General features: G+C 36.9%; 1 protein-coding gene across 1 annotated transcript; it reads right to left on the reverse strand.

Annotated features, from left to right (window-relative positions):
- Positions 1 to 2,701: 2,701 nt before the first annotated feature.
- Positions 2,702 to 11,072, reverse strand: LOC147495568 (putative RING-H2 finger protein ATL21A). Its single transcript, XM_086564194.1, has 2 exons — positions 10,340 to 11,072; positions 2,702 to 3,404 (listed from the first exon to the last, which is right to left on the reverse strand). The coding sequence occupies exons 1-2, from the start codon at positions 11,019 to 11,021 to the stop codon at positions 2,962 to 2,964; spliced, it is 1,125 nt and encodes a 374-aa protein (XP_086420320.1). The 5' UTR covers positions 11,022 to 11,072; the 3' UTR covers positions 2,702 to 2,961.
- Positions 11,073 to 11,780: the final 708 nt, after the last annotated feature.

The raw sequence follows: 11,780 nt of genomic DNA on the forward strand, positions 1-11,780 counted from the left end.
GATTATATCCATTGTCCACTATATTCAATAAATTCTACCTCCCGTATACTTATTACCCAAGCATACAATGCGGTGGCGCTAATCCCATTCAGCTAGTAGAAATGCAATTCAATTATACCTATTTTGAAGCTCACCAAGGTGTAATCCCAAACAAAAGAACAATAAGATGTCCGACACTCCGGTCCTCAATTTACATCCCCAACAAGGTTGTTCTAATATAAGAAATGGGGCATTGTGTTTTCAATTAAATGAAAGTTAAATAAAACCAGAAAATGTAGTGATGTATGCAAATAGTTGGTATATGTCATATCAACTTAGGTTGCGATGGTACTATTATACGGTTGTACCAGTGTCTGTTGTTTCTTTGTTTAGTATTGTCGCTCTATGAACACTTGTAATTTCCTGATGAATGAATGAAGTCTTTTGGGTGTGTTTTTTTTTTAAAAAAATAGTTGGTATGTGAACTTGCCATTTCCAGTGTAAATGATAGCTACGTGGCGAAGTATTTATTTGTTTGTATATTAAAACAAAACAAATCGATTTGCAATCCCTCCCAGTGATTATTCCTCTTAGTTATGCAGGGTAATCTTAAATACACTCTCCATTTCTAAGAGGGCACTCTTTGCCCGAAAATTTGTTAATACATTTGTGTCCCAACTTAAAACCCATGTTTTCTAAGAGGGCACTCCCCATAAAAAATAGTGGTAACCTCCTATTGCCCTTAACTAACTAATTTGCACTATGCAACTCTATACATTATCAAAATACACGTACTCTCCTTCTCCAATTATCTACATCCAACTCAATTTTCCTTGACTCAACTCAACTTAACTCAATTTTCCCCTACTTCTCAACTCTCAATACCTTTACATTTTAACTCTCAAATGGAGTATATGTATCATTACCCAACTCTCAAATGAGAGATTTATCACAATATAACTACCCATATCTCAATGTCGAATAAATTGAAATTTATATGATGTTAAAAGAACCAATTGAACAAGAAAAAAAAGAAATTAGAGATTAATGTAATTGAAACTAAATGGAATACGATAGTTTGAATCCTATACTTCAAAATAAATTTTGTGTAATCTTGATATATGTGCTATTTGAGGAATGGTAGCACATTGCTGTAAAATATCATAAACCACGGTAACAGGTTGCCGAAATATAACTGTAAATTACAGCATCGGGCCGGGTACTATTTACTAAGTAAAGATACAACAAATAGACACCGGAAAATCTTAAACCATTCGATATCTTGTTGTTGTGTTGTCAAATTCCAATATTTAAATGTTTCATCCTCTATTTGATAATAATTTGATTAATAATTAACATATTTTAACTTATTTGTAGTTGTTTTAGGTGATAACTTAGTTCCAACAAGTAGAAAACATTTATGTTATAATTTTTTATTTTTGAATTGGTAGCAATTGTATATGTCTCTAGGGTTTAGGGTTTAAATAAATACAGTTCTAACTAGATTTTGAATCTAACATCTAAATTTTAACAAACAAATTAAAATTGGATTATATGATATAATTTATTCTCCAATCTATAATAAAACGTTTAAGTTATAATTTTTTATTTCGAAATTTGTAGCAACTGTACTTATGTCTAGGGTTTAGGGTTTGAATTAGTACAATTCTAACTACACTTTGAATCTAATATCTAAATTTTTACTAACATATTAAAATTGGATTAGACAATATAATTATTTAAATTAACCCATTCTCCAATCTATAATGAAACATTTGGGTTATAATTTTTTATTTCATAATTAATAGCAACTTTACTTGTGCCTAGAGTTTAGGGGTTGAAACATTACAATTCTATCTAGACTTTATTTCAATATAACATCTAAATTTTTACCAACAAATTAATGTTTGAGTATATGATATAATTTAAACCAATTTTTCATTCCATAATAAAACATTTTAGTTATTATTTATGATTTCATAATTGGTATGTAGCAACTGTACATATGTTTAGGGTTTAGACCAATACAGTTCTAACTATATTTTGAATCTAGCATCTAACATCTAGTACATTTGGAAGTTAATATTCATTATCTAATTTAACACCTATAATATATATATAAAGCAAATTCTGTTTACAATACTTTTTATACCATATATATAAACCGGTTCCTGGGGTCGGAGAGTGCCCTCTTAAGAACCAGAGCATATATTTAACCGGACCTATCTTATTTGTTTTAAAAAAGGAAGTTGTATTCATCTTCACCAACCTCAAATAATGTACTGGATGAGTCCCACTTTGAAATTCGAAGATGCAGTGACGTTTGGTTGAATTCTCCGTTGTACATGTTTGATTTGCAAATTGGCCGGGAAAGCTTTCCAAAACATATTTCAACTAAGATAGGGGTGACTTGGGAGGTTCTACACTTCTACAATAAAAAATCGCATATAGAATATGCAAATTTGCGGTTTAATTGGAGCAAAGTTCACTTGAACTACTTCCCCACTCCTTGATCACCTGTGTTTAATCAAAATTGGGATAAGGGCTAACTACTATTACCCCTACTAGATAAGTCAATTAGGATTTGCCCCCTACTAGATGGAAAATTAGGGTCTCCCCAAAGATATACAAAAAAACACACGATCAACCCAATTCCCCCTCTAGTAAGATGGAAATCCTAATTGGCTCATAGTGGGAGATAATACTAGTTAACCCATCAAAATTTGATTAGAAAAGTTATCCAAATTTTTTATTTGACCACCGAGGGTCAATGGAAAGCTGCGCCATCAGTATTCAGTGTACATTTTAGTTTGACTTTTATACCAACCACAGCCATAGTGACATCACTTCATAACTGTTTGTAAGTGTAGCACCTTTTTATTCTCCAATATACTATACGTCTATACCACAAGCCTACAAGGTAGAGTAATGTTTCTCAAGATACGTAGTAAAAAAAACTCTGTTGCTTTTGACAGAAAGAGATCATGCTGGAGGTGGTGGCATTAATGGCTTTGGAGGACTCCGGCAAAGAGGACATGTTACATTTCTACGAAGCCATTCATCAATGCAAGCAGAATGGAAAAAATGTTTACAGTCTGGGATGGTCTTAAGTGTCTCTTTGGCTCGATATTCAGACAAACATATCGTGCAAATACTATCTTCAGGCTTGTCCAATCGTCGACTCTCCCCAAGGACGGTTTTTGGGTAAGATTTTATTATGGCTTCATCAAGGCCCACCACAAAAATGGCGGGCTGTGGCAACACTGATGATGTGTCAAAGTGTGAGTGGCGGTTGCGGTGGCTGTTACCATGACCATAAGACTGCTTGAACCTTCCGCAAATGTAGCATGCTATTAGAATGATGCATACGAAGGTTGGTATGCCGATTCCAATGCTGATAACATATTTCACAGCCCATGGAAGACCTAGTAAACAATTGTTTAGAAGAGAAATGCATCATTAATTAGCAGGAAAAAAACAATTGTTTAGAAGAAAAATGCATCATTAATTAATGAAATTGACTGTATAAGTGTATATAGTAGCACTTTCACAAGGTGTTGTTCTATCATTTGAGTTATGTATTTCAATAATTAATAAGATACACTTTGTTGCTGTACGACAAGGCGCGCCCACGCCTTTCCTTCACACATACTAAGCGTGCACGCGCTTGGATTACTGTTGACGCAACTTGACTAATAGAGTCGGTTGTTTTTTTCTTGTATTAGAAGTTTCCTATTCTAACCATGTACTGTTTTGGGAACTCTAACCCTAGATGTAAACCTAATGTAATCTCTATATATATGAATGATAAATTATCATATTTTCTCAATTCAGAGAAGGCACACAATCTCTTAGCCTATTTAATTTTACATGGTATCGGAACGAACTCAAGATCCGTAACCTATGTCTACATCCCCTTCTACTGAATTCAATACTAGTGCTTCAACCGGTTCTATTTTTTCATCCCCAGTCACCCTCTCGACCAATCCAATGGAACCGCAAACTAATCATCTCGCATATATCCACCACTCAAACAATCCTAATGCTGTTTTGGTGACTCCTCTTCTTGATGGCGACAACTATAGAACATGGATTCAAGCCACGACCATGGCGCTGAGTGCCAAGAATAAACTAGGTTTTGTTGACGGCACTATGGAGCAACCTATCGATCCACGAGAATCTCAGCAATGGGCAAGATGTAACGACCTTATTAGTTCTTAGATCATTAACTCCACCGAGAGCCACCTTCGTGGCAGTATACTCTATGCACTCAATGCAAGAGAGATTTGGCTAGATTTAGAGGAACATTTTACTCAAACAAACGCCCCAAAGATTTTTTAACTCAAACAGTCGGTTGCCTTAAAACAAGAAGACATATCTGTCTCTACATATTTCACGAAGTTGAAGGCTATTTGAGATGAATTAAGTTCCCTTAGAAATATTCCAACTTGCACATGCGGACATGGGAAAACTAATGCAGCGCTATATGATCAAAGATTGTGGTATGGAATTTCTACAAGGGCTTGATCATCAATACAAAGGACTTCGCAGTCAAATTCTATTGGTACACCCTTTTCCTAGCACAACCAAGATCTATTCTTTGGTTCGACAAGAAGAGAAACAACAAGAAATACAAAATTCTTCCGCGCATACTCCATACTCCAGTGCTCTCTCTGTCAATCATGTTGAAAGATCGACCACAAATTCCATTGCTGCATATTCTAACAAGCCCAATTTCAGTTACAATCGTCTAACTGCAAATGCTGACAATCGTCCTAATGGAGGGGATTTTCGTCGCAAAGGAAAACCAAGACCACGTTGTGAAAACTGTGGGATTGAAGGTCACGCCAAAGATGTTTGCTACAAGCTACATGGATATCCTGATTGGCACCCACTCAAGGGGCGTGCGCCCTCATCTGCTGCCTACCCAGAGCACGCACGTGCTCATGCTACTGCTTCACATTCTTCTGGCCCATATGATAAGAAAGCAATGACCACAGCTCCTACCCTTACACAAGATCAGTACAATCGAATCTTAGCAATGCTTGGATCAGGTAGTGGTAATGCAAATCTTGCAGGTATTGCCCTCTCTACGCCATTACCATCTGCCTGGATTATTGATACAGGGGCAACCAATCATATGTGTTCCTCATTGACTCTATTTTCTTCATACTCGCCTTGCTCTCATACTACACATATACAACTTCCTGATGGTTCCCATGTATCTGTCACCCATATTGACACTGTTCAGTTCTCACATGGTTTTCAATTAGAACATGTTTTCTTTATACCCTCATTCAAGTTTAATATGTTGTTTGTGAGTCAACTAACAAAAACTCTCCGATATTCAGTAACTTTTTTTTATGACCATTGTGTTTTTCAGGACCTGCAAGCGAGGAAGAGGATTAGACAGGGTAATGTGCATGATGGTCTTTATTTTTTTCACTCCTCTTTTGCATCCTTAGTGACCGGCAACCCCACCATTGACATCTGGCATTGACATTAGGACATCCATCGTCGAGTCGTCTCCAGGAGTTAGCTACTAGTTTTCCCATTATTACTTGTTCTAAGAAATATGTTTGTGATGTTTGTCCTCAGGCAAAACAATCAAGATTGTCTTTTTCTTCTAGTTCAATAAAAACAACTCGACCTTTTCAGTTAATCCATTGTGACATTTGGAGTCCTTTTTCTCAAACTTCCTTGACTGGTGCACGCTATTTTCTTACTATTGTTGATGATTTTTCACGTTGTACATGGGTTTATTTAATGCACTCTAAATCCGACACTACGGACCTTTTACAATCTTTTTTTGCTATGGTGCACACTCAATTCCATAACTCTGTAGGTCACGTGTCTTCTGGGAATGGTGATGTTTTTCTTCCTCAAATTCAAATTTTTTGTTCTGACAATGGTTCTGAATTTCTTTCTGCGAAAATGCAACAATTTTTCTCCACTCAGGGTGTCATTCACCAACGTAGTTGTGTTTATACACCTCAACAAAATGGGGTTGTTGAAAGAAAACACCGCCATCTCCTTGATGTTGCACGTGCCTTTCGTTTCCAATCCAGTTTACCTTTGACGTTTTGGGGTGAATGTATTTTAGCGGCTGCCTATCTCATCAATAAGTTACCCACACCTCTCTTATCTAGTAAAACTCCTCATGAAATTCTCATTGGCCAGCCACCCTCGTATGCACACTTAAGAGTGTTTGGTTGCCTATGTTTTGCACATAATCCACGCATTAGACATAAGTTTGATCAACGTGCTAAACCGGGTATCTTTGTCGGCTATCCCTATGCACAAAAGGGGTATTGTGTTTATGATATTGCCTCTAAAACACTTTATGTTTCTCGTGATGTTGTCTTTCATGAGTCAGTTTTTCCTTTCACCGACATAGGTCCGGCTAGTTCCACCCCCTCCACCTCGATTCCAGTTGTGTCATTGTCTCTTCCTGATTTTCCTACACCTGATTTCCCCACACAGGTTACAGCGCGCCCGTGCTCTTTTGATGCCCAATCAGAGCGCACGCGCCCTATCACTTCCTCTGACGCACTCCCTTCTCCATGCCAGTTCCTTTACAGCCTCCACCAACCGAGACACCATCTCCAATTCCCCTCAACCTTTCCCCGTCACCTGAACCTGCTACACCAGTTGAACTCCCACCTCATGACCGCCATCTTCCTGTGAAACTTAAGGACTATTACTGCAATACAATGCCCTCTCCATCAGCTTTCGCGCAATCAGGTACTGCACATCCTCTCCATTATTCCATCTCTTATGATAAGTTCTCTACTGCACACATTGTCACCAAGTTCGGCATCTTTTTGAAAAAAACGTGTTTAAAACCCGAGATATTGGCAAGGCGTCTGGTTCCAGTTTAAAACCAGGGTTTTTAAAAAAAAACCCGTTTTAAACGTTTTTAACTTAAAAAACGTTTAAAACCCGAGATTTTGAAAATATCCCGTTTAAAACTTTTTTTTTTTTTATCTAAAAGAAAACACGAAGGAGAAAAGGGGGTTTTGGAGTTTACCTTTTTGAAGAGTGGGCGTTAGATTGACTTATTGAGACAGTTTTATTTTGTTTTGGACTATTAATAATTTATTATAAATTTTAAAGTTATTAACTTATTTGTAGAACTTGATTATGCCATTATGGTTGGTAATTAGTAGTATCTTATTTAGAGTCGTGTTTTGGTACTGAATCTAAAACTTCTAGTATTTGGATGAGTAATGATAATTTGATACTTTCATGTATTTGAATTTTCTTTCATTTGTATTATTTTTATTTTTATTTTATGTGTCAATTCTTTTTTCCACTCTTATAAAAAAATCAAATTCTTTATCTATTATATTCTTTATCATCGGTTTTTACCGTTTCTTTTACGTATTGTACGTATTATACGTTTTAAACCCGTTTTACCGTTTTAAACCCATATTTTATGCCCCACGTTTTTTTTTTTTTTTTTTTTTTTGTTTTTTTCCCGAGACGTTCCGTTTAAAACACGAACTAAGTTTTTTTCAAATACACCGTTTTAAACCCGTACCGTACTTGGTGACAATGACTGCACATAGAGTATTTCTTTCTGCAATTTCTTCTGTAGATGAGCCTACTTCTTTTTCTCAAGCCATGAAGTTTAAACATTGGCGTGATGCCATGGCTACTGAGATTGCGGCTCTTGAACAGAATGGTACTTGGAGTCTCACACCTTTACCACCACACAAAAAGCTTATTGGTTGCAAGTGGGTTTCCAAGGTCAAACACAATTTTGATGGTTCTATTGAACGGTTCAAAGCACGTTTGGTGGCTAAAGGTTTTACTCAAGTTAAGGGGTTCGATTATCATGAGACCTTTGCTCCTGTAGCCAAGCTTGTCACCGTTCGCGCACTTCTATCCATTGTAGTGGTTAAAGGTTGGCATGTTCACCAACTTGATGTCAACAATGCTTTCTTGCATGGTGATTTACACGAGGAAGTCTACATGTCTCTTCCGCCTGGCTTTGCTCGCAAGGGGGAGACCAGGGTATGCAAACTTCACAAATCATTGTATAGCCTCAAGCAAGCATCCAGACAATGGTTTGCCAAGTTTTCTAGCATTTTGATATCTGTTGGCTTCATACAGTCCAAGGTGGATTATTCCCTTTTCTCTAAAGTTTCTAGCATCTCCTCTGTTTATGTCTTGGTCCATGTTGACGATATTATTGTTACTGGAACTGATCTTCATGCCATCAACCTTCTCAAAGACTTATTATTTCAGCATTTTCATATTAAAGACTTGGGCCGTTTAAAATATTTTCTTGGCATTGAAGTGGCACGTTCGAACCAAGGGATGTTTTTGAATCAACGGAAATATACTTTGGAAATCCTTCGAGATGCTGGTTTACTAGGTGGCCGTGTGGTAGATTTTCCTATGGAGCAGAATCTCCGCTTATCCCCTACTGATGGTGATCCTTTGTCCGATCCCTCCTCCTATAGGCGTCTCATTGGTCGTCTAATATATCTTACTGTCACACGTCCCGACATTGTTTATGTGGTTCATGTACTAAGCCAATTCATGCACGCTCCGTGTATTGCTCACATGGATGCTGCACATCGACTTCTTCGATATCTCAAAGGATCTCCTGGTAAAGGCATCCTTCTTTCCTCCAGTAGTCCTCTCCACTTACGAGGATTTTGTGATTTTGATTGGGCAGGTTGTCCCACAACCCGCCGTTCTACCACTGGTTATTGCATTTTTCTTAGTTCCAGTCCTATATCTTGGAAAACCAAGAAACAGATAACTGTTGCCAGGTCATCCGCCGAAGCAGAATATCGTGTTATGGCTTATATCACTTTTGAATTGCAATGGTTGACATATCTTCTTACTGATCTTGGTATTTCTCACTGTCAACCTATTTCTCTTCCCTGTGACAATCAAGCTGCTATTCACATAGCTGAGAATCCAGTATTTCACGAACAGACCAAGCATATTGAGCTTGATTGCCACTTTGTTCGTGAAAAGATCCAATCACGGCTAATTGCTCCGCAGTACACTCATTATGTTGATCAAATTGCTGACATTTTCACCAAACCACTAGGAAGTCATTCCTTTCAGCTTCTGGTTCGCAAGTTGGACGTTACTGATATCCACGATCCAACTTGAGGGGGAGTAATAAGATATACTCTGCTGTTGTACAACAAAGCCAGCTTTGTTTTCACTTCACATCCTAAGCGGCGCCGCGGCGCTTGGATTCTTGTTGGACTTAACTTGACTAATAAAGTCGGTTGTTTTTTCTTGTATTAGAAGTTTCCTATTCTATAACCATGTACTGTTTTGGGAACTCTAACCCTAGATGTAAACCTAATGTAATCTATATATATATATATATATATATATATATATATATATATATATATATATAAATGATAAATTATCATCTTTTCTCAATTCAGAGAAGACACACAATCTCTTAGCCTATTTAATTTTACAATAATACATTTCTTTTCTTTTTTTCGATAACCTAATAATACATTTCTTTTTACCCTAATCAAAGTTAAATTTCAGCTTGAACATACCAAAATTATCATTTTTTATATTATTTTATTATTATTCTCTTTGTTATTTTTTAATTATCATTTTCTTTTTCTATCACCTGTTGGAACACATTTTCTGTTTTTTGGCCATGGTTGAGAATTGAGATAGCTCATATATAAGTCGTAATTAAGCATATATACTACGTTATACCTTTGTCCTTAACATTTTAGGTACTGCAAGTCTGCAATCACAGGTTCGTAGATACTAGAATCACAGGTTCACAGGTTCGTAAAGGTAGTGTTAACTTATGGGACTACTAGAATTCCCGAACAAAATACTGAAGTCAGGATCAAAATTTGGCGAAGGAGATATTTTTTCTTAATTAAGGGCCTTTCAAGGTGGAGAATTACACACTTTACCATCATGTATGTATGGTCGTTTCGTTCGGTGCGAAGTTTAGGAAATTTTTTGGTTTGGACCAGAATAACAAATCGTGCCCCGAACAAAAAAAATATGGAAATCAGAACTTCATCAAGTAATTCAGTACTCAACAATAAAGACTATTGTGTCCATTGTGTCTAATTGTCAGACCCATTTCATTGCTAAGCGCTGATTCTCTTTGAATCCACAACAATAGCATAGTTGAGCAGGTTCTTTTCTTAATTCACCCGTGAAGCGAAGAATCATTTAAATTCGAAGCGACATCATTTAAATTCAGAGATTTAAATTCGAAGTGAAGCAAAGCGAAATCATTTTGATGGTTTCAGTCAAAAAATTATTTAATCTAATAACTAGTCAAGCTTGATATTTCATAAGCCAATTCGAGATGCTAAATATGAGAGATAATTACCACGTTTTCGAAGATTAAAACATTCGACCTCAGAGCTCTTGCTGTTCTTGAATCCGCATTGGCCACCTCGTACAACACACTCCGTACAGTCCGGCGTATCCCACATAAGAAAAAGATGTTTGTAAATATCAACAGCGGGATATCCAAACGGGTAAACTGGCCATGCTGGAACCGCAACTGAATTAATGAACTCGCAGCTTGGTATTATTGTTGGGTTCGGAGAAGTTGTAGCATATATTGAGTAGTTTGACATACTGAGACAAGGGATAGGTTTTATACGATATGATGGATCAGGCGGTGAAGAACAATTGTAGAAGCCGACGTACCAAGAGTAAGCACTCTTGAAAGGAGAATTTGAAAGGTTAAGATTCATAAGCCGTTTAGGAAGACAATTCTCTTGGTCATAGATTGCTACTGCCCGTGTGACATAATCTATTCCTCGTACCATAAATTTACCCGACGATCCAAGGTCAAGAACTGTTCCATTATTGTTGCAAGAAAGATTAAATCCTGGATAACCACAACTTTGTCGCTCATCACCGTTAACGCCGAAAGGAAAGTGAATTTTAGGTTCTCTTTCGTCGCCGCCGCATCTAACTGGACAATTTTTTTGACTTGTTGCGAAGTTTGTATAGAATAGAAAGACAAGGAACAGGGGCGGGAGGACTCTTAAGAAGCCCATGCTTGGGAAGAGATTGAAAGCCTTGATCGTAATCAGAAAGATATATATTAGTTAGATTCATTTCTAAGTCATTCAAAGGTAATAAGTCATCATCAAAATGCGTCAAGTCTTCTCTCACTCGGTAATTTTATAATTTTGTGATGTTTCCAGCTTTTGTTTATACTTCAATTCAATTAGGTGACAAAACAGAGAAGAAGACGCTCATTCAAGAATCTACTTGGTCAAAACCGTGTTGGAGGTCACATCGTACTTTGGTAAGTTTGGTTTGCTATGATTTTTCAAATAAGAGTATTCTACAATCTATGATTTTTCAAATCAGTAACTTTCAAATCAGTATACTTACTTGGACAGAAGCAATCAATCGTAAGTTCGTAACCATATACTTGGCACATCAGAGACTCCAGAATGTTTATAAGAAATACTTCTACTTAAATAAAGTCAAACCGCCCATGATATCTGTTGATGACGTTTCTGGCAGGAGACTACAAATTGAAGGAAAATATCTTACGAGTCACATTCCTAAAAGAGTCCGGCTACACAGTAACCGGTTACTGGGATCAAATCCCAGCAACCATTACAATTTGCTGTTGGATTGACGTTTCGTGGATCAGGACACAGATCTCGGCACACAACGGATTGAATCTAAATCAACGGTTCTTTGGATTTGATCCATAACCGGTTAAAACCGAACTCTTCCTAAAACCATCTTCAAGTCAACACTGGTACCTCAAATTTGAGGATATGCATATATGAACTCTG

Source organism: Coptis chinensis, chromosome 6 (genome assembly GCF_015680905.1).
Source record: "Coptis chinensis isolate HL-2020 chromosome 6, ASM1568090v1, whole genome shotgun sequence".
Taxonomy (NCBI): Eukaryota; Viridiplantae; Streptophyta; class Magnoliopsida; order Ranunculales; family Ranunculaceae; genus Coptis; species Coptis chinensis.

Coding starts and splice junctions, on each gene's coding strand:
- LOC147495568 (XM_086564194.1), bottom strand. CDS start 11,021: ATGGGCTTCTTAAGAGTCCTCCCGCCCCTGTTCCTTGTCTTTCTATTC. Junction 3,405..10,339: donor TTTTAATCTTCGAAAACGTG/GTAATTATCTCT, acceptor ATTGTTTACTAG/GTCTTCCATGGGCTGTGAAA.